Raw genomic sequence first — 22,085 nt, forward strand, 5'->3', positions numbered from 1 at the left:
TCGCCACTGGCTGACAAAATCCTCGTTTTTTCACCTTTTTTGATTTTATTTTTCATTTTGTTATTTTCTTTCCTCTCTGAGTTTCATTTGTCATGTATAGCCAGTGTGGTCTAAGAATGTATTTAAAGTTTTTATAGAAAGTGTTGTCGTAGAAACTTCAAAAAAGGCTCATTCGCCTGGAAATTCTAAGGGATGGTGCTCTTTTTAATAATCGAAAGTGATTGGAGGGCAACTAACCCCCCTCTCACGCCCAGCATATCCCCAAACACATCCAATCAAAATTTTAAGATAACCATTTTGTTCAACGTAGTTGAAAGTTCTGGAAATTAGGTATTTGAGGATAACAGCCCCCCCCCCCACAGCCCTCAAAGCAAGGGTTGTAAGTTATGCCCTTGGGGCATATAAGGTTTTTATAGAACGCGTGCTCGTAGAAACTTCAAAAAGGGCTCAATCGGTTGGAAATTGAAATGGCTAGTGCCCTTTTTAATAGGCAACTAACACCCATTCCACGCCCACTATTTCCCCAAAAACTACAAATCGAAATTTTGAAATAGCCATTTTTTCCACGCAGTTTAAAGTTTAGGAAATTTTATCTTTTATATGACCACTCCCTCCACAGTCTTCAGGGCAAGGGATATAAGTTATGCCTTGTTGGCATATAAGGTTTTATTGAATTGTTTGTCGTACAAACTTGAAGAAGGGCTCACTCGATTGGAAATTCAAAGGGCTAGTGCCCTTTTTAATAGTCTTGAAAGTAATTTGAGGGCAACTAACCCCCATCTCTCGCCCAAATTTTCCCCAAACACATCAAATAAAAATTTGTAGATACCCATTTTATTCACCGTAGTTGAAGGTTTTGGAAATTAGGAATTTAAGGATGACAACGCCTCCAACCCCATAGCCCTCAGGGCAAGGGTCGTAAGTTATGCCCTGGGGGTATATAAGGTTTGTATAGAAAGCATTGTCGTAGAAACTTCAAAAAGGCTCAGTCAATTGAAAATTGAGAGGGCTAGTGCCCTTTTAATAGCCGAAAGTGATTGAAGGGCAACTAACACCCCTCTCACGCCCACAATTTCCCCAAACACATCCAATCAAAATGAGATATACATTTTGTTCAACGTAGTCGAAAGTTCTGGAAATTAGGAAAAAACCCTATGCCTTCCCAAGGCCAGAACAAAATTTGCATTTTACTGAGAAAAATACAAATTAATGTGCATTGTCAGTTTTATATACATATACTGATATTTAGTAATCAAAATGTTAACATTACTTGATTTATTAAAGTTATAAAAGTAAAAACATTTATATTTTTTCAGTAAAGTGCAAATTTTGTTCTGGCTTTTGGATGGCATAGGGTTTTGCGCCCAAGTTATGTTAATTTCTGCCCCTTTTGAGTTTGACTCAGGTAATTATTGTAATTTATGTTCTGTTTTGGGTTTCAATTTATCGATGCTGAATTGTGGTAGTTTCACGCTTGGTAGATTATTTGATTTTATTTTTGCTCATTTTTTGTTTACTGGAGTTCTTTACTTTTCTTTGAAAAACTTATTTTGTGGAAAGTTTTTAAAATTAATCCTTATGAAAAGACAGTAGGTGACGGAGCAACTTTGATTGCATTTTCGAATTCCCTGCAATAAATTCTTTTCAAAATCAATTTTTTCCTTACTGTGTAAGTACTTCTTACTGTTTTTGCTTACTGTTTGTTCCTCATTTTTTACTGTTTTTTCTTACTGTTTTGTTCATTTTTTCTTACTGTTTTTACATTGCTGTTTACACATTGTTTACACATGTTTTTTCTTACTGTTTACACATTTTTTTCTTACTGTTTATTCCTCAGTGTAATTGTCGTTTGTAAAAATTGGGTCCCCGGTGTAACTACGATACATTTATGCATAATCGTGTTCGATTTAGAATAAGGTTAAATATTTGGAAAAAAAACGAGTTTTTTCAGCTGAAAGTAAGGAGTAGTCTCAAAACTTAAAACAAAATTATTATAAAATATAATAAACAGAAATTATTACGTGCATAAGGAGGGTTATCCCATCCTCAAGACCACGCTCTTTACACCGAACTTTTTTTTTAACTTTAAAAAAGGTTTATTATTCTAACTAAACAACCCTTGTGTTTCAGGAGCCATTCTTAAAAGTATTGGGACAAAAAATAAAACATTAGCGTAAAGAGCAAGACCTTGAGAAGGGAGCAGCCCTCCTCATATACGAAATTATTACGTATATAAGGAGGGTTACCCCATCCTCAAGATCACGCTCTTTACAGGAAAGTTTTTTTTTGAACTTTTAAAAACGGTTATTATTCTAAGTAAACAGCCCTTGTGTTTCAGGAGCCGTTCTTAAAGCATAGGGACAAATAATCAAACATTAGCGAAAAGAGCAAGGTCTTGAGAAGGGAGCGACCCTCCTCATATGCGTAATAATTTCTGTTCGTTTTATGTTTTGATGTTGCTCCTTACTTTCAGTTGAAAAAACTTGTTTTGTTTTATTTCTGATTGTCTTTAAATGATGCCGGGAGATCCAGCCCCCCCCCCTCCATGGAAAATTCCTTCGTCCCAAGGAGTGTTCTTCCCATGTAAAATACCCCCCCCACCAGAGAAATCTCCCTAGACAATTCCGGTATAGCTGAAAATTCCCCCTAGAAAATCTCTTGCGGACGATTCCGGGTGAAAAATTTTTCTTAACGTACTTTCATTTGAAATACACTAATTTTATTTCTTTTTAAATCATGCTGGAAATTATTTCCTCCATGGAAATTTTCCTGCGAACACCCCCCCCCCCTCAAATTTACCAAGAGAAACTAGTTCTCGCAAAAAAATTTCCTTTGAAAAATTTATCCTTTGGAAAACTCCCCCATGGAGAATTTTCCCGAGAAAATCCCCCCCCCCCCACGGAGACACTAGACAATTCCAACCCAGTAAAAATTCCCCCCCCCCCGGAAAATTCCTCTTAGCGTCTTTACATCTAAAATTGAGTCGACAAAGAGAAAGTAAGACTAATGAAAATAATTTCGTATAAGGATTCTATCAAATTCTCCGAGTGTAAAATTTCCCCTGGAAAGTTTACCCACCCGAAACTGCCCTCCTCATGGAAAAACCTGTGCGTGTTATTACTTTTACTTTATTTTGTATTTAGTTTATTCTTTTTCATTTTGTGCTTATACTTGAATTATTCATGTTTGTTGTTTTTTAATCTGATTTTTTTTTTTTGTCCATTTTAGCCGAAGAAGGTCCTGAGAGTTTAATATCTGCTTATTTCTTTTACATTTCGCCCCTCCCTCTGTCTTGATAAGCTGGATATAAAAAAAATGATATGGAATTCGTAGCAAGTATTGGTTGCAACTAGAGGAGCAAAGAACATTGTTTCAATGTAAACAAACTAGTTCAATTAAGCTATTTCACAAGACTAACCCAATTAACTGAGTAATGAAGGGATACTTAAAGTAATAAAAAAAAAAAACAGTTTTGCAAATTAACTGAAGTAAACTGATTAAAAGTAATTCTGCCTAAAAAAAAGTTTGAAATATAAAGTATGTGTATCTTCCCCATGACCCGTTCATATCCTAGCGCCTCCTAAACAATTGAAGCAGAGAGAAAAGGAGAAATTACTTTTGTCTCAGCGGTAAAAAAAAACTCATGTTTTAATTTCATTGGCTAATGTCTGTGACGCATTTTCGTAAGCCGATCCCATTATTATTTCAGCCAACGTCAGCGGGGAAGCCAAATACACCAGCCTTTCCGAAACGTGTTGATTCATAGGTTTTATTGTGTGAAATTTAAAGCCAGTAAAAAGAACGAAGTCTGTTTGTTAAGACTTTTCTGTTTCTCTACGGTTGAAGCAGAACCTTTTGAACTGTACAAAAAGAAACTCACATTGAGGTCTGTCTGTGGCTCTTCTTTTACGGGCTCTTCTATAATTTTCTTTTCGCCATTTTGTTTTTCTTCGTTCGTAGTTTCTTCGGGTTTGACATCTTCAGGGATTTCCTTTTTAGGCGTGGCTGATACATCCATACGTTTGCTGTTTTTAATACCCATCTTGTAATTGACTAGAAAAAAAAGATTCTATAAATGCATACATGTAGGATGATAGTGAGGGGGTGTTTTTCCCAATAGTCGTCCGAGACTCCCTAGAAACATGTTCACAATAACAGACGTAAAGGCTCAAAAATCAGGATGTTCCAGCCATAGGAAATAAGCAGGGGAAGGAACTCGTATTATTTATTATACTTTCTATACGCTTTGCAACAAATATTATTGAAAATAAATACTTACTGCTTGTTTTTTCCGAGTTCACTTCGTCGCTGAGACTGGATGAATAGTGTCTAGTTCTATCAATATTAAGTCAAAATAAAAGAGCACTGGTATGGGAGAGGAAATGGGAGCTACCTCGTTGGAAGAAATTTTTTTCAAAGGTATGGTGTTCGTGGTACCTCAACCCTCTTCAATTCATCCTACTTAATTAAATCCACGTTCAAACCCCACCTCCTCAAAACAATCCGTGTTTAACTCAGCCCTGTGCAACTTAACCTCCATTTAATTCAACCCCATGCATTATAAGCCTCGTTTGTGCCTGTAACTGGTGACACGTTAGGTAAGGTAATACTGAACTTGACTTGAATAGGGGTTGAGCTGTATGTGGGACGAGTTAAATGAGGCTCAGTTACATTGGAACTGAGGGTGTAGAACATCGTAGCATTAGAAAATGATCAAAAAATCTCGAAAAAGCCAATCAATAGCTATTTTCCCCTTCCAAAACTTCCTCCCTCCAAAAAAAATTATGAAGGAGCTCTTGATAAAAAAAAACATTTTCCAAAACACAAAGCTACAATAGTGAAGAATTAAATTCACACATTGTGATGATATCTCTGATGATGACTAAATCCCCGTTGGTGCGTGTAACTGGTGACATATTAGATAATGTTGAACTAGACTTGAATAGGGGTTTGAGATATATGTGTGACGAGTTAGATGATGCTCATTTACAATGGAACCAAAGGTTTAGAACATCGTACTATTCTAAACCTTTGATCCTTAGTGTTTTGATCATTAGAAAATTACCAAACATTCCCGAAAAAGCCAATTAATAGCTATTTTGCGCCCCCCCCCCCAACAAAAAGATTATGAAGGAGCCCTTGATAGAAAAAAACAAATTTTCCAAAATACAAAGATACGATAGTGAAGAATTAAATTTGCACATTGTCATGACAATGACAAATCCTTTATATTCTAGCATAATGATAGTACACGTTCAACCAAGTGTTAAAACACAATGGATTAGGAGAAAAAAAAAATACTAGACTAAATTCATACAGTACGTGCCAAGTTTCCAAATGACTGAATCAGTTGATAAAACATAATGAGCAAAATTGCGTTTTCAAGGTTTTCGAGACCGCATGTTTAACTTAAAAAATGTATACATATTTTTTTTTCATAGAAACGGGGTCAACAAATTTTTGAAGAACGCCACTTAATCCGTACCACTTGGTGAACATCTTTAATGTCATTTGTTCCACGATGCCATTCGTTCTCATGACGTGCCTGGCAAAATTTTGCCACGCACCAAACGCTTTACATGATTTTTAAAAGTGAACAGCATCTTGATTTTAGGCAAAAATTTATGTACAGCCATAAAAGTGAAACAAATGCCTCACAAAAGCGCCAAGGTAGTCCAAATGTGCCCCATTTGACAACACTGACTCTTGGTCTTTCCGACATAATTCTGCTGGACATTTGAGACATAAAATACCCTCCGGTACATCATATAATCAAACCCGTTACATTGAACCAAAACCTTTCAGTAGAAGAAACTGGTTTAAATATTCGAAAAGGATAGGCAAGATAATAATGCTTATTTTTAGTAGCGGAAGTTCGGAGTAACTTGTAGTTGAAAAAAAAAATCCCAGACATTAATAGAATTATCCCATTCAGTAAATGAGTTGTTTAGAAACAAGTTAAATTAACTACGCTTTTTTAACTTATTCCAGCGTCAGAGGTTCGCTGAATCTCAATTATGTCTCAATCTATTTACAATCGGACTTGATCATCACTCAGGGTTATTAATACTGTTCATAACATAAACTACTGATCGCTTGTTTTTGCTTTTACAAGTTACCTGGCCATACATCATCCGCCCTGAAAACTTTACTCACTAAAACCCACTGTATATAAATAATATAATATATATCTATCTACTGTGCTAAAACCTAAGAAGAAGATTGATTTACATCAGGGCTTCCTAAACTTTTTTCATTCACGAACCCATTTATGATTGCAAGTTTCCTGGCGACCCTACATAAATATAACTGAAAGACAAATAAATATTTTTTGATGATTTAATTAATAGGTAACAATATACATATACACATAAAATATATAGTTTTAGAATTTGTTTAGAAACATACAAAAATAAAAAATAAAAATTCCACAAAAGTTGTCTTTATGATACTTACAAAAATTATATGCCCTATTTTTCATCAAAATTGCAGTTTTTGCAATAACATAAACAAAAGAGAATTCTGACTGTCTTAGTTCATTCGAATATATTCGAAAGCATCGTTTGGTGGTAAATATTAAATTAAAATGAAAGGAAACACTTTATTCAGATGGATGTGCCTGTTTTTACAGCATAACCATTAAATCTTGGTGGAATGTTTGACACTGCTGGACGTAAGACCTCTTCAACATTTTTTTAGCGATGAACGTCACATAAATGCGTGCTGTTGAATGGCAGAAGAACATATAATGCCATATCTGCGATAGTGGGAAATTCAGTTCTAGTTCTTATCCAGAATTCAGTCAAGGGCTTTTTTGGAAATTAATTAAAAAAATTTTCCACAAAATAAGTTTTTCAAAGAAAAGTAAAGAACTCCATCAAACAAAAAACCAGCAAATATAAAAGCAAATACTCTACCAAGCTTGAGATTACCACGAATCAGCATCGATAAATACCTGAATCCAAAAACAATCGCAAATTATACTAATTAACCCATTCCAACTCAAAACAAGCCGAAATTAACATAAGTAGGGCGCAAAACCTCTATGCCTTCCCAAGGCCAGAACATAATTTGCACTGTACTAAAAAAATACAATGTTTTTACTTTTATAACTTTACTCAATCCAATAATATTAAAACTTTGATTACTAAATATATGTATATTAAACTGACCATGCACAATCATTTGTATTTTTTTAGTTAAGTGCAAATTATGTTCTGTCCTTGGGAAGGCATAGGGATTTTGAGCCCAACTTACGTCAATTTCTGCTCGTTTCGAGTTTGACTCCGTTATTTATTGTAATTTCTGTTCGTTTTGGGTTTCATTTATTTATCGATGCTGATTTGTGGTAGTTTCACGCTTAATAGATTATTTGATTTTATTCTTGCTAATTTTTTGTTTACTGGAGTTCTTTATTTTTCTTTGAAAAACTTATTTTGTGGAGTTTTTTTAATTAATTTCTGTTCGTTTTATATTGACAGTCTTTTCAGGGAAAAGGAAAATAATACTTTAAATCTTTTCGTTTTTTTTAAAGAATTTATAGTTTGGCCTGCTTTTTTTGATTATTTGATTTTTTTTTCTCATTTTTTTGTTTAATGGAGTTCTTTAATTTTCGTTGAAAAACTTATTTCGTGGAAAAAGTTTTTAATTAATTTCTGTTCGTTTAATATTGACATTGTCTTTTCAGAGAAAAAGAAAATAATACTTTAAATCTGTTCGATTTTTTAGGAATTTATAGTTTGGCCTGCTATTTGTATGCTGGGAAAAAATTTCAGCAATTTTTAACAACATACACCCTTTTAAAAATCTGGACAAAAATAGTAGTGTTTAATTTAGTTTCATACCTCCCGTATCCAAGCTTGTTAGCTTGGATACACTTACGCTATATTGATTTGGTTAAACTTTAAGAGCAGAAGTAGCCCCGAAAGTTTGAACACAATACCCTCAGTCGTTCTTGGGATACTGCTGAGATGCCTTATTGGGAATTAGCATTAACACAGTGCATTTTAATTTAATCTTATGGCAACATTTAGTTTTTAAACATAAAGGTAAATGGGAGGGTGGGTGTGTGAGGGGGATTAATTTCCCTCCAATCACTTTCGACTATTAAAAAGGGCATAAGCCCGTTCTATTTTCAATCGAATGAGCCCTTTCCGAATTTCCAACGACAACTCCTTCTAAACAACTTCAACAACAACAAAAAAATAATACATTATACCCACAACGATCTTTACTATAAAAATGTCATGCCTTTCAATCACTTCTGACTATTAAAAGGGCACTAGGCCTTTCAATTTCCAATCGAAGAAGTCTTTTTTGAGTTTCTACGACAGCACTTTCTATAAACACCTTATATTACTTACTTACTTACGGCGGGAACCAGACGATGAACTGTCCTGCCCGGCACCAAAGGATCTTGCGATGACTTCCGACAACAACTTGGACATGTCAGCTGCAGCGTCTCTGGCGATCTCTAACAAATCTTTGTCCCATCTCCGACCATGTCTCCTGAATTCTCCCTACGGTTCCAGGTCCTCCTTGAGTTTGCGCCGCAGATCCTTCTATTTTCCTCTTAGTTTACGTTTCTTGGGGGGGTGTGGTTTGCAGACAAGGACGTCCCGACATATCGTGCCTACGGGACGGCACAATGTGAGGCCGAGGAGCTTCAGGTGATGTCATTTAATGATAAGCGTGAACTCTTCTGATTGATCACAGCGAATCCTTGCTTCATTATTAGAAATCATGTCCCATCTCTTAACGCATAAGATGTAACAAAGGCAACGGGCGTTAAACATGTCTTAAGTTCTTACATCTTCAGCCTTGATCGGTCATGTCTCACAAATATACAGTAGTACTACTCGAACAGTTGCACCATAGATTCTGACTTTTGTTTTGGTTGAGATCTCCCGTCTGGTCCATAATGTTTTTTTCAGACTAGTAAACACTCCCCAGGCTTTTGCTATGCGGGCAGAGATATCCCTTTCAGCTCCGCCATCTGGTGTTATGATAGAGCAAAGATAACACCTTATATGCCCCCAGGGCATAAATTACAACTCTTACCCTAAGGGCTGTGAGGGTGGTTGTCATCCTCTAAGACCTAATTTCCAGAACTTTCAACTACGTTAAATAAAATGGCTATCTCAAAATTTTAATTGGATGTGTCTGGGAAAATGGTGGACGTGAGAGGGGCGTTAGTTGCTCTCCAATCACTTTAGACTATTAAAAAAGGCACTAGCCCTTTCAATTTCCAATCAAATGAGCCCTTTTGAAGTTTCTACGACAACGCTTTCAATATATGCCCCCAGGGCATAACTTAGAACCCATGCCCTGAGGGCTGGGGGGGGGGGGACATCCTCAAAAACCTAATTTCCAGAATTTTCTTCAAGGTTTAACAAAATGGCTATCTGAAAACTTTGATTGGATGTGTGTGGGGGAATTGTGGGCGTGAGCGGGGGGCTAGTTACCCTCCGAGCACTTACAACAATTAAAAAGGGCACTAGCCATCTCAATTTCCAATTGAATGAGCCCCTTTTGAAGTTTTTACGACAAATCTATCTATAAAAACCTTATATGCCCCTAGGGCATAACTTACAACCTTTGCCCTGGGGGCTCTGGGGGGTTTGTCATCCTTAAATACATAATTTCTACAACTTTCACCTATGCTGAACAAAATGATTATCTAAAAACTTTGATTGAATGTTTTTGGGGAAATGGTGGGCGAGAGAGGGGGATTGGTCACATTCCACTCACTTTTGATTACTAAATAGGGCAATTTCAATTTCCAATCAAATGAGCCCCTTTTGAAATTTCTACAAAACTTTCTATATATACCTTATATGCCCCCAGAGCATAACTTACAGCCCTTGCACTGAGGGCTCTAATGGGGTTATCATCCTAAAAGAACTCATTTCTAGAACTTTCGACTACGTTGAACAAAATAGATATCTCAAAATTTGGTTGGATGTGTTTCGGGAAATGGTGGGCGTCAGAGGGGGTTAGTTGCCCCTCAATTACTTTCGACTATTAAAAGGGCACTAACCCTTTCAATTTCCAATCGAATGAGCCCTTTTTCAAGTTTCTACGACAAATATTTCAATAAAAACTTCTATGCTCCCAGGGAATAACTTATAACCCTTGCCCTGAAGACTGTGGGGGGAGTGTTCTAATCAAAGATATAATTTCTTTAACTTTAAAGTGCGTGGAACAAAATGGCTATATCAAAATTTTGATTTAATGTGTTAGGGGAGACGTTGGTTATGGAAGGGGTGTTAGTTGCCTTCCAATCACTTTCGACTATTAAAAAGGACACTAGCCCTTTGAATTTCCAATCGAATAAGCCCTATTTCAAGTTTCTACGACAACGTGTTCTATAAAAACTGTATATGCCCCAAGGGCATAACTTAAAACCCTTGCCCTGGTGGCTGTGAGGGGTTGTCATCCTCAAAGACCTAATTTCCAGAACTTTCAACTACGTTGAACAAAATGACTATCTCAAAATTTTGATTGGATGTGTTTGGGGAAAAGGTGGGCGTGGAAGGGTGTTAGATACCCTCAATCATTCTCGACTATTAAATAGGGAACTAGCCATTTCAATTTCCAATCGAATGAGCCCTTTTGAAGTTTTTAAGACCGAGCGTTCTATAAAAACCTTATATGCCCCCAGTGCATAACTTACAACTCTTGCCCTGAGGGCTGTGGGGGAGTCTCCTCCAAAAAACCATAATTTCTATCTGGAAATCAAATACGCTGAACAAAATGGCTATCTAAAAATTTCGATTGGATGTGTTTGGGGAAAAGGTGGGCGAGAAAGGGGGGTTAGTTGCTCTCAAATAACTTTCGACTATTAAAAGGGGCACTAGACCTTTGAATTTCCAATCGAATGAGTTCTTTTTCAAGTTTCTACGACAAAGATTTCAATAAAAACTTATATGCCCCCAAAGCATATTTGCCCTGAAAACTGTGGGGGGAGTGTCATGCTCAAAGGTATAATTTCCTGAACTTTAAACTGCGTGGAACAAAATGGTTATCTCAAAACTTTGATTGGATGTGTTTGGGGAAATGGTGGGCGTGGAAGGGGGTTAGTTGCCTTCCAATTACTTTCGACTATTAAAAAGGGCACTACCTATTTTCAATTTCCAATCGAATGAGACCTTTTTGAGGTTTCTATGACAACGCCTTCTATAAAAACCTTATATACCCTCAGGGCCTAACTTACAGCCCTTGCCCTAAGGGTTTTGGGGGGTTGTCATACTCAAAGACCTAATTTCCAGAACTTAAAACTATATTGAACAAAATGGCTATATCAAACTTTTGATTGCATATACTTGGGGAAAAAGTGGGCGCAAGAGGGGGGTTACTTGCCCTCCAATCACTTTCGACTATTAAAAAGGGCACTTTGAATTTCGAATCGAATAAGCCTTTTTTGAAGTTTCTACGACAAAGCCTTCTATAAAGACCTTATATGCCCCCAGAGTATAACTTACAACCCTTGCCCTGAAGGCCTTGGGGGGAGTGTCCTTCTTAAAAACATAATTTCTAGGTCAATATATAATTTCTAAATCAACTACGCTGAACAAAATGGCTGCGTAAAAATTTTGATTGGATGTGTTTGAAATGGTGGGCGTGGAAGGGGTGTTAGTTACCTTCCAATCACTTTAGAGTATTAAAAAGGGTACTAGCCATTTCAATTTCCAATCGAATGAGCCCTTTTTGAAGTTTCTACGACAACGCGTTCTATAAAAACCTTATATAACTTACAACCCTTGCCCAGAGGGCTGTGGGGGGGGGGGAGGGTTTCAACCTCAAATACCTTATTTCCAGAACTTTCAACTAAGTTGAACAAAATGGCTATCTCAAAATTTTGATTGGATGTGCTTGGGGGAATGATGGGCGTGGGAGGGGGCGGCTAGTTGCCCTCCAATCACTTTCGATTATTAAAAAGGGCACTAGCCCTTTGAATTTTCAATCGAATGAGCCTTTTTTGAAGTTTCTACGACAATGCCTTCGATAAAAACCTTATATGGGATTGGATGTGTTTCGGGAAATGGTGGGCGTGGAAGGGGTGTTAGTTGCCTTCCAATCACTTTCGACTATTAAAAGGGCACATGGCGCTTCAATTTCCAATTGAATGAGCCCTTTTCGAAGTTTCTACGACAACTTCTTCGATACGAAGTACCCTGGTCTAAAGGAAAAACATAATAAATGATACATTGTGACAAAATCGTTCTTATATGCCCTCAAGTCATAACTTAAAACCCTTGCCCCGAGGGTTGTGGGGGAGTATCCTCCTCAAAAATATATTTTCTATATGGAAATTAACTACACTGAACAAAATAGCTATCTCAAAATTTTGATTGGATGTTTGGGGGAATTATGGGCGTAGGGGTGGGTGGGGGGATGGCTAGTTGCCCTCCAATCACTTTCGACTATTAAAAAGGGAACTAGCCACTCCAATTTCCAATCGAATGGGTCTCTTTTCTAAGTTTCTACGACAACTCCTTCGATACGAAGTGCCCGGGTAGGGAAAAAAAAAAAAAAAATACATTGTGCCAACATCGTTCTTTACTTGTTTGAATCACTCGAAAGCTCAGAAAATTCCTATTGAGTTTTAAGTGGCATGTACTTTAATTACTTACTTAGGTCTTCTGCCGGGTGCTACTCGGCGTAGAGTGGCTTCTGCCTCCTCGATCCACTTCGGTCCATTGCAAGGGTTTGCGCTTCACTCGGTCTGATATTTGTTATCGCTAAAAACTCGGATACGCTGTCGGGCCATCGCTTCTTTGGTCGGCCGCGAGGTCGCTTCCAACCGGCTTTGACAGGGTCAAAGTCGAAGATCTTCCTTGCGGGTAAGTGCGGGGGCATTCGAAGTAGATGTCCAAACCACCGTAAGGTATGCTCGGCTACTTGGGAAGAAAACAGGGACTGCTTGGTGAGATGCAGCAACTTCTCATTACTCACGAAGTCAACCCAATGTAGACCTTCTATCCTTCTCAGGTTCTTCGATTGGAATCTACCAATGGTCATTAGGGTTGCAGCTGACGATTGCTAAATCTCAGCCCCATAAAGCATCAAAAAACCGACGAGGGCGTTGAAAAGCGCAGTTTGGTTGAACGACTGATATTCGGTTTTCGCCAAAGGTGACGGTTCAACCTCCCCATGGAACAAGACGCCTTGGATAGCCTAGCTTGCAGCTCGGAGAGAAGCAGGTCATCTGAAGAGATCGTGAATCCCAGGTAGGTAAACCTTTGGACAACATCTATGCTAGTTATTCCGTCCAGACTGACTGGAGAAATGACAACAGGAGAAGACTGGTCTAGGGCCATAATTTTCGTTTTGTTCCAGTTTATCTGCAGTCCCATAATTGCGGTTTCTTCTAGTAAGATTTGAAGCACTTTCAGCAACTGATCCATGGAGTCCGCTAGGATGGTCAGGTCGTCGGCAAAATCAGCATCCGAGATAACGCGATCTCCAAACTTGAGTCCAAAGTTGAGACATGAAGTCGTCTTTGTCATAAGGTGGGTCTATGATAACATTGAAGAGCTCCAGGGCCACTGAACATCCTTGACGCACCCCTGTCGTGATCCAGAAGAATGGGTTGCGCAAGCCGTTGTCTTGAACACAGCTTTCTGTGCCATGGTGTAAAGCTATGAAGAGTCTGCAGTATTTCTCTGGGAGGCCAGTCGATGCTAGAATCTTCCAAAGTGCCTGTCGGTCCACTAAGTCGAACGCAATCAATCGAAAGGAAGTCAACGAAGGCGAAAAAAACCTTCATATGGAACTCCGTGACTTTTTCTATTATCTTGCTAATCGTGAAATCTGCTCGACGGTGGAACGGTCCGACATAAAAGTAGCTTGTTCAGGTCGCCGAGTGCCACGAACTATATTCCGACAACGATCCAGCAGGACTATTGAGAAAAGTTTTCCTGGGACTGACAGCAGAGTTATTCCACGGTAGTTTAAAATCAATATTTAATATAAAATATGTACAGAACTAGATCTCTAGCGCTTTTAAGTGATCTACAACAATTTTTGCAATAAGAGTTTTACAATTTCTCTCGATTATAAAATCGTCAACACAGGAAAATATTTCGAACGATTTTTTTTCCTATCCTCTCTTTCCAAATTTTAATCTTTTTAATAAAACATTCAATTTTATCATTATAAGTAAATATGACGCAATTTTTTCCTTGAAAATACAAGCTGAGATCGTTTAATTTCGCAAAGATATCTGACAAACAACGCAGTTTGGATAGCCATAAGTCGTTTTGAAGAAAAGCAGTAAGTTCACATTTTTGTTTGATTAAGAATATTTCCATTCCGTGTTTTAATAATAATCTTCTTAAACTTTGACCTCTTGACAACCATTTTACTTCTGCATGTAATAATAAAGTTGTATAGACGGAATCCATATCCTTGCAAAGATTTGAAAATAAGTGACTGTTAAGTGTTTTTTTTTTGCTGCAAGGGCCTCTCGGTGAATAAGGCAGTGAGTAGAGGCTACATGGTCATAATGAGTAGCTTGAAAAATAATTTAAAACCAACCAATGTTTTTGCCCGTCATCGCTCTTGCACCATCTGTACATATTTCACAGCAATTTTTCCATTCTAGACCTTCGGTCTTTAAAAATTCGTCAACTTTACAATGCATCTTTACCTGTAGTATGTTATAAATATTTGACTTTAAAATCTCTTGCGACCCCATGATTTTGCTACGCGACCCCATTTGGGGTCGCAACCCATAGTTTAGGAAGGCCTGATTTATATCATTGGCTTCTAGGGTATTGAACAATTATAAAAATTAACTAGAGGATGTAGTTTGTGGGGTTGACGCCTTTAAAACAGATCTTGCCAACACCGCATGTCTAGTACTAACATGAGTACTAACGTATCCTTCCAGTAACATTATGTGCACCCTGTGGCACATGCCACACTTGGAGGAAATAGTGGCACTTCAAGATGCAAGCCAGATGACGGAGAACGGGCAGCCCCTCGATTAGTACAAGAATTCATTCTGGATCTTACGATAGCAATTTGTGATGTACTCTAGATGCGTAATGTTGTGTTAATGCTTTAGCAGATCTTCGAAATAAGAAAATTGTCTGTCTCCTGGGTCCCTCTTAGGTCTATTCATATTTGAAAACCCTGATTTCCTAGGATTTTTCCTTTGGTTGTCGTAAAATTATGAAGCTTAAAGAACAGTGCCACATTTTCGTCAGTGTTGCCACCTTGAACCGTAAAAAAAATAATCAAAACTGATTAACCAGCCTTGATAATAATTTTTGTTTGCAAAATATCAGTCACCGACAATTAAGTGATTTCTAAGACATCTACATTTTCAAAGGAAAATTGCATGTGACAATTACAAATTTACATGTTTACATATGACAACATGTATACATGTGACATTTACATGTTCACAGGTGACAGCACATTCACATGTTCGCATGTGCAATCACCCATGTTCCTTCTTTTTTATTGGCACCCACCAAGACAGTAGACAGAATTTTGTTCGAGGGAGTTACAAAATAAAACTTAAAAGACGCATCAAAAATATGTTCATTTGCATTTTTTATTGCGTTTTTACGAGGCGGACAAAATTTCGGGGAGGGGGTCAAATCCCCTAGATATGGCTTTGGCGCCAGCTAAACAGTTTAACTTCACCAATTCCAACAATCAGATTTAATTGTCACTATCCTTGATACTTTCGGTTAATATAGTTGCTCTGGTATTTGTCTATTCCAAAATTCCGTAGAAGAGTCGCTAAATTAGATTAAAGCGAGTGCGTACGACAAGCAATTGGACTTATTGTACTATTGTTTAACAAATAATCAAATACCAAAAGTCAAGAAAAATACATGTTAATAGTGTCGTTATCGAATATCTAGCTAGTCTTAACCCAATACTACTCTTTTAAACTAGAAACGCTAAAACAAAATTCTTACTTTAGTTTTATCAGAGAAACTCCATTTGATACATTTTTATATCCGAACCGCCTCTAACGACAGCACATAGCCCAAGGCTGGACACTAAGTTTGCCGATTTAACAGGTTTTTTCTCAAATTGGTATTCAAGGGCGGATCCAGGATTTTTTTTTGGGGGGGGGGCGCAAAATAGGTTGATCCGATAAACTTGCGTTAGGAGCAAGTTTAATTAACGCACATTTGCGTTAATTAAGTAAATTACACTACTTTACACTACGTTAGGAGGGGGGGGGGCCGTGCCCCCCCCAGGAGCCGCCACTGTTGGTATTAAGAGCCAACATTTAATTCGACATAATACAAAAAAAAAATGAAAAGTACATACCAACAAAAACAGAAAATCCAGTTTAGCCTAGGACTACATAGGGGGAAGAGGTCTAGGATGAAATTAAACTGAAGGCGAATATACAAATCCATTGCAGCTTCTCTGATAAGAATGAAGCAAAAAATTGTTGTTGTTATTGCAGCTAGTTAAGACGGTTTTTTTTTAAGTTCTTTTGATGAAAGAAATATCGGAGGTAAACTTTAAAACGAACAAAAATAGCGGCTTCGCGGTTTATGCAACATATTTTTGGAAAACTGTTTCAAACAAATAGGCTCGTAACATTTTCCTACATTTATAGAATTCTGAGGAACTGGCGCTTTACTGAAAACTAAGCTTTCCTGAGTTTTTTTAGGGAGTCAAAATCATGCCGTAAAATTTATTAATTTCATAAGACTATTGAGAACTTTATGAATTGTTTTTTCTGCAGGCAACATATGGATTTTCCTTTTTTATTCCTGTTTTGTTGCGTCGGTTTTCTGTTTTCATTAAAGCGCTAGTTTTTCAAAATTCTGTAAATATAAAGCTATGATACGGCAAAAAAAAAATGAACTACCCACTTCTCTAATAAAAATTCTGACATCACTCTTGTATTACAGGCGCATTGTCAACAGACGTTTTGCTGCCATTTGCCTTTTTATTAGGTAAACTAAGATAAGACAAAAGTAAATAAACAAAATTTGTAAATAAAAAAACTAGCGCACTTAACTGCAACAAGCCGTATACATTTTTAATAAGAATTGAAGCTAATAATTGATTCATAAATAATGTGTATATTTACCACTGTGCCATTAGCAGGAATAAGTTAAAAAAAAAATTACATCCAGGTATAGATTTTTCTTCAGAAAATCACTCGAGGAGGCTCCTTTTTTCAAATTAGCTCAACCAGGATCTCCAGCTGAGTGGGTAAACAGAGGTGACTGCCGACCCCTTGCCCTAAGGGCTTAAAAATTAAACTTTGGGTATTGATTCAGTTTTGGTATTTGAATGCTTGTAAGGACACATTTGAATGAATAAAATTCATTCAATCGCTCATCCCAATTTTTTTCTGACGTCAAATCAAACATTTCATGGTAAAGACACGCATCAAACGGTTCGTGATAACGAACTGTAAGTAAAGAGCAAATCATGGCAACAGTAACCAAGAAAGAAGCTTTGACAAAAGAAAAAAGCTTTGACAAAAATAATTTCATTAAAAAATCGACTTTTTATTTTGATTCCAATTAGCCTACATAAAATTCACCAGACTTAAATTTATCCAGCAAAAGTTATGAGCCTGAGAATATTTGCCGGATTTTCAAAAAAAGAGGAGTGGACATCCCCGAAAAGGAGAGTGATCTCGATGAAAATAAAACCATCAAATTCAGCATATTGAAGAACCATGATGTAGATGTTTCAAGCCCAACTCTACAAAAATCTGAAATTTTGCGGTTTTTCTTGGACATATGATCACATATACGGTTTTTTTTGGGCTTTTTTTTCAGAGGTGATCGTACAGAAACGAAGGTCTTAGAATTTTTGGAGATGGCTTATTAGACAGGAAGTTTATAGTGCGGGTGCCCTTTTTAAGTAACAAAAAACTGTATCACAGCAAAGTGGTCTTTTTTGACATTCTGTAAGAAGATAGCCAGCTAATTAGAAATCATCGATTTAACCATGTGGTTGAGGCCTTAGTATCAAAGGCATGCTGTCCATACAAACTAAACGATTACTGACATTTGTTTTAAAGCTCCATTTAACTAAGTTGATTCATTTGAACATTGATAAAATTGTTTACAGTGGGGTATAATTGGAAATAAGCCAATATGCAGGTGGGCCGGCGAATTTTTTTGCGGGAGGGAAGAATGTGTTTGAAGCCTCAAAATGCGTCTTTTTTATTCCGAGATTTTCTAAGCCTTGAGAAAAATATAGGATTTTTGGGGAAAGGGGGATGAAAATTAATTCGTAATCTCATTTGTTCCGGGGAATGCTTTTGGATAACGTCTATATTGTTGGTGATCCAGAGTGACAGCAAAAAAAGTTTGAGGTGGGGGGCATGAGGTTGCCACCAAGAAATTTTTCCAGGGAAGGGGGGGGGGCAAGTGCTTCTATGAGCTTAATTTTCGCCCACATTTAAATGGAAAATTTTATAATTTAGAAATTTGGATCATTGTGTAAAGTCTTCTTGTTTTCCATGGTGGCATCACCCTTTGACCCCCTCTCCCTGCTAGTGTCCATGAGAAAAAGCCTGAGAAAAGATTATTCAAATTCTTCTTGAAAACTGTAGAGAAGATGGCTCTGTAATAAGTTTTGATATGTCAATCCCCCCCCCATATATGGGCCTATTATTTCATGGATGATATTCTTGGAGTATTGTTATACAAATGCTAAACTTGAATACAAAAATGGAGTTTGAATGGAAAAGTAGCCTCCTTCACATTCAAGAAAGCATTGGATCAAACACATCATAGAAAATAAGGAGTGACCCATGTAAAAAGAAACCAAAGCTTGTATTAATTATACAATATCTAAATATCCAAAATAGCAAATTCTAAAGCTGCTCATCATTGCTACTAGCTCGTGAAAAATTTTCATAATCATAGAAATGTGAACTACCCCCCCCCCCCCAATAAAAACGTGCATAATCTTTATTAAAATTTAGCAATGAAATTCAGAATGTATGAGAGCCCTAAAGCCACACTATCTACAAAATATGAAAGTTGGCATTTTTCTTAAGATAAGATAAGATAAGTTTTATTCTTCATTAAATACACATATAATATTACATGTTATTAATCCCTCAAAGGCTCATTGGCCTGTACAAAGAGTGAATATGAATGAATACGAATTGAATGAATATTGAACCTCTGATATCATTTCATTAGGAATCATTTCATAGGAGACAATAGTTTATCTTGGATAATTATACTTTACTTCGAAAAGCAAATTGATTAGGTGATTTTTTTTTCAAAGTATTGCACTTTAAAAGTTAAACTTGATTTAGAGTCAATTTGGTAGGGAGTAGGGTACCCTTTTCCACCTTTAAGGTAACTCTGGGTTTGTTACTAAAAACAAACAAACTAAATGAAAAAAAAACTTCTTTTTTAACGAAAGTTAAATGTGACATTATAACTTCAAACAAACAGAATTCATTCCGTAAATGAGGGGGGTAACCCCTCCTCAAAGAGGTCATTGAATTGAAAAAAAAGGTCATTGAATTGAAAAAGGAAGAAATTTTAAGACACTATAAACTTTAGCGCAAAGATCGGGGGCTGGGGAGGGGGCAACCCCCTTATCAATGGAATAATCGCTGTTGATTGTATGTTTTAATGGCACTCTTTACTTTCATTTCTTTTTTTATTATTTATAACTGCCTGTAATAACCTTCATTAAGTTCATTTTGTTGGTTGGACGCATAACGCATGAAAAAAATACGTTACCAAGAATAACCTGCAAGTAGCGACATGTCGCACAACTCCTTGGAAGAAACATAACCTATTCGCCAATAAAACAGCTCAAACTGTAATTCAATAGTTGAGACAACTGCTAAGACAGGGGAAAAAGTCCCCCATAAAGACTTTCCAAGAACTCCGAGGAAAAAACTGGACAGGGTTTGATAAAATTCAAAAAAATAAGGATATTCGGGATCATATCAGCAAAGATGAATCTCTTCTCAAGATTTATTCAAGGATCTCGTCACTAGAAACTCTTTGTGAATATGCTAAATAAAATGTATAGATTCGGATTTTTAGGCTTTAAAATACACCAGAAACATAGCAGGTATGCGGGACTCGTAACGAGGCGGCCAGGTATGGCCGCCTCGGAAACCTCCAAACAACCTCCAAAGAACCCGGTAGATTATCCAAAACTATTTTAAAAAAGCTTGATATGATGAATGTTTCAGGGTCTCGCATCAGAATAGCAACCCCCCAGTGACAGTTTTAGGGAGATAGAGGGGACACTTGCCCCGGCGCAAAAATTTTAGAGCCGCAAAATTTCAAATAAATAATCTAATGTTTAATTTTGCAACATTTGAAATTTTATTTTTATCAAAATAAAATAGAGGGTTTTTGTTGTCAGTAAGTATAATCAAGTTCAATCTAAAATTTTCATTTCTCATTTATAAAGTAAGAAAAGTCAAATGTGAATAATTGAAAAATGTTGTTTGTAAATTTTTTTTTTATTTATTATTATTTGGCCTTAAAATTTTTGGGACACAGGGACGGGGCGCTAATCAAGATTTAACCCCAGGCGCAAGAAAGGGCAGAATCGCCACTGCCCCCCCCTCCCCCGTTTTTACATGTCAAATCATACTTAACCCAAAGTATGTTCCTCACCTAAAGCTATGACTATGGGCAAATTATTTTTGGTGTAGAAAGCTTGGAACCCACCAGAAAAATATTGATAATCCTCCAAGAGGACTAACCTTAGTACACCTGTGATAAAATATGCATAGCAACACCGAAATTTAAGAATGTTGTCAGTCGTCGCAGTTTTATTACTGAATGTCCTCAGGTTTATTGCAAGTTTGTTCAACTTTCGTTACTATGTTTGCATTCTTCAGTATTTATTTGTTTTTTTAATTGTCTCGTGTAAAACCCGAGGGGATATAAAATTAGTCCCTTTGTGAACGAAAACGCAGAGGCAAAATTGGAGAGATATAAACAGGAAAAAACTGTAAAAAGGAGAGACATACTGTCCTTAGCACGAAGAAAAGACAAACTTCAAAGAAGCAAATGTGTACAGGGAGAGAAGGCTCGTCATCTAAAGTTTAGAATTGAGTTTTGGTGCCATACCTAGGAGGGTGGGGGTGTCCTGGGTTCGTCTTTCCTTCTCAATTTTCTTTTTAAATCCAATTTTTTTAATGGCTAAAAAACTGAATGTGAATTGTTCCATAATTAGTCTAACCTCCCCTTACATCAAAATCACGTGCGCGCCCTGTTTCACCCGCACTTCATTGTAATTCAAGGATAATACGGATTATGGACCGACCCTTGTTGGCTTGAAAAAAAATCAGATAATATAAAGATAATGAATTACAAATATTTATTTATAGCATTTACAGAAAATATTCATTCTGGTATATGGACATTACTTGGTGCATGGTTCAGAAACGCAGGGTCTTAAATAGTCAAGATAGTGTAAGCGAAAGCGACTCCTTGTGTAAAATTAGAAAATAATATCCTGGATGAAAAGCCTATACAACAATATAATGCAAGGCGGAACTAAACGAGGAAAAAAAGTAGAAAAGCAATCCCTGGATAAATACATGCTGGGTAAAGTCAATTTTAACGCATCATTTGCTGGAAAGAATGTTTATTCCTGTAATGAATAAATAGAAAAAACAAGTTTTTTTCAACTGAAAGTAATGAGGGTTCTATCCCATTATCCGGGCCTCTCGGCTTAATCACTATAGACTAGGCAATAATAAAACCCGTTTTGTGACATCTTAACTGTTATAGAGCAGGCAATGATACCAAGGTTTTCATTACGTATACGATATTAAACTGTTTTTTTTTTATTTTAGGGGGGGGGGGAACCTAGGTTAGGTGAGGTATTTAATATATGGAATGCTTTCCCCCACCTCCACCCCTAATGTGCAAATATATAGCCCAAATTTGTTTCTAAACTATTATAAATTCATCTTATTTTATTTTATTTCATTAGCGTTAACCAAATTTGACTTTTTAGAGGCCCGAATAATTGGTTAGTACTGTACTGAGCAACATTAAAACTTAAAACGAACAGAAATTATTACGTATATGGGAGGGTTCACCCCTTGTCAATACCTCGCTCTTTACGCTAAA

The 22,085-nt window shown here is 36.8% G+C and overlaps 2 protein-coding genes across 4 annotated transcripts in view; both read right to left on the reverse strand.

Annotated features, from left to right (window-relative positions):
* Positions 1-22,085, reverse strand: part of LOC148949852 (uncharacterized) — a 177,791-nt gene that overhangs the window by 106,447 nt on the left and 49,259 nt on the right. For all 3 annotated transcript variants that reach the window (XM_089091955.1, XM_089091956.1, XM_089091957.1), the window contains exon 2: positions 3,881-4,053. In XM_089091955.1, the coding sequence (XP_088948081.1) occupies positions 3,881-4,042 (162 nt within the window). In that variant the 5' untranslated portion in view covers positions 4,043-4,053. The remainder of the gene's footprint in view (positions 1-3,880; positions 4,054-22,085) is intronic.
* LOC148949853 (uncharacterized) lies at positions 12,655-13,023 on the reverse strand. Its single transcript, XM_089091415.1, has one exon. The coding sequence runs from the start codon at positions 13,021-13,023 to the stop codon at positions 12,655-12,657; it is 369 nt and encodes a 122-aa protein (XP_088947541.1).

The sequence above is a fragment of the Artemia sp. Qi Xiang Cuo genome, chromosome 7, assembly GCF_049724085.1.
Source record: "Artemia sp. Qi Xiang Cuo chromosome 7, ASM4972408v1, whole genome shotgun sequence".
NCBI lineage: Eukaryota > Metazoa > Arthropoda > Branchiopoda > Anostraca > Artemiidae > Artemia > Artemia sp. Qi Xiang Cuo.

Excerpts from the sequence above, each read along its gene's own strand:
- LOC148949853 (XM_089091415.1), bottom strand. The coding sequence starts at position 13,023 with ATGACCATTGGTAGATTCCAATCGAAGAACCTGAGAAGGATAGAAGGT.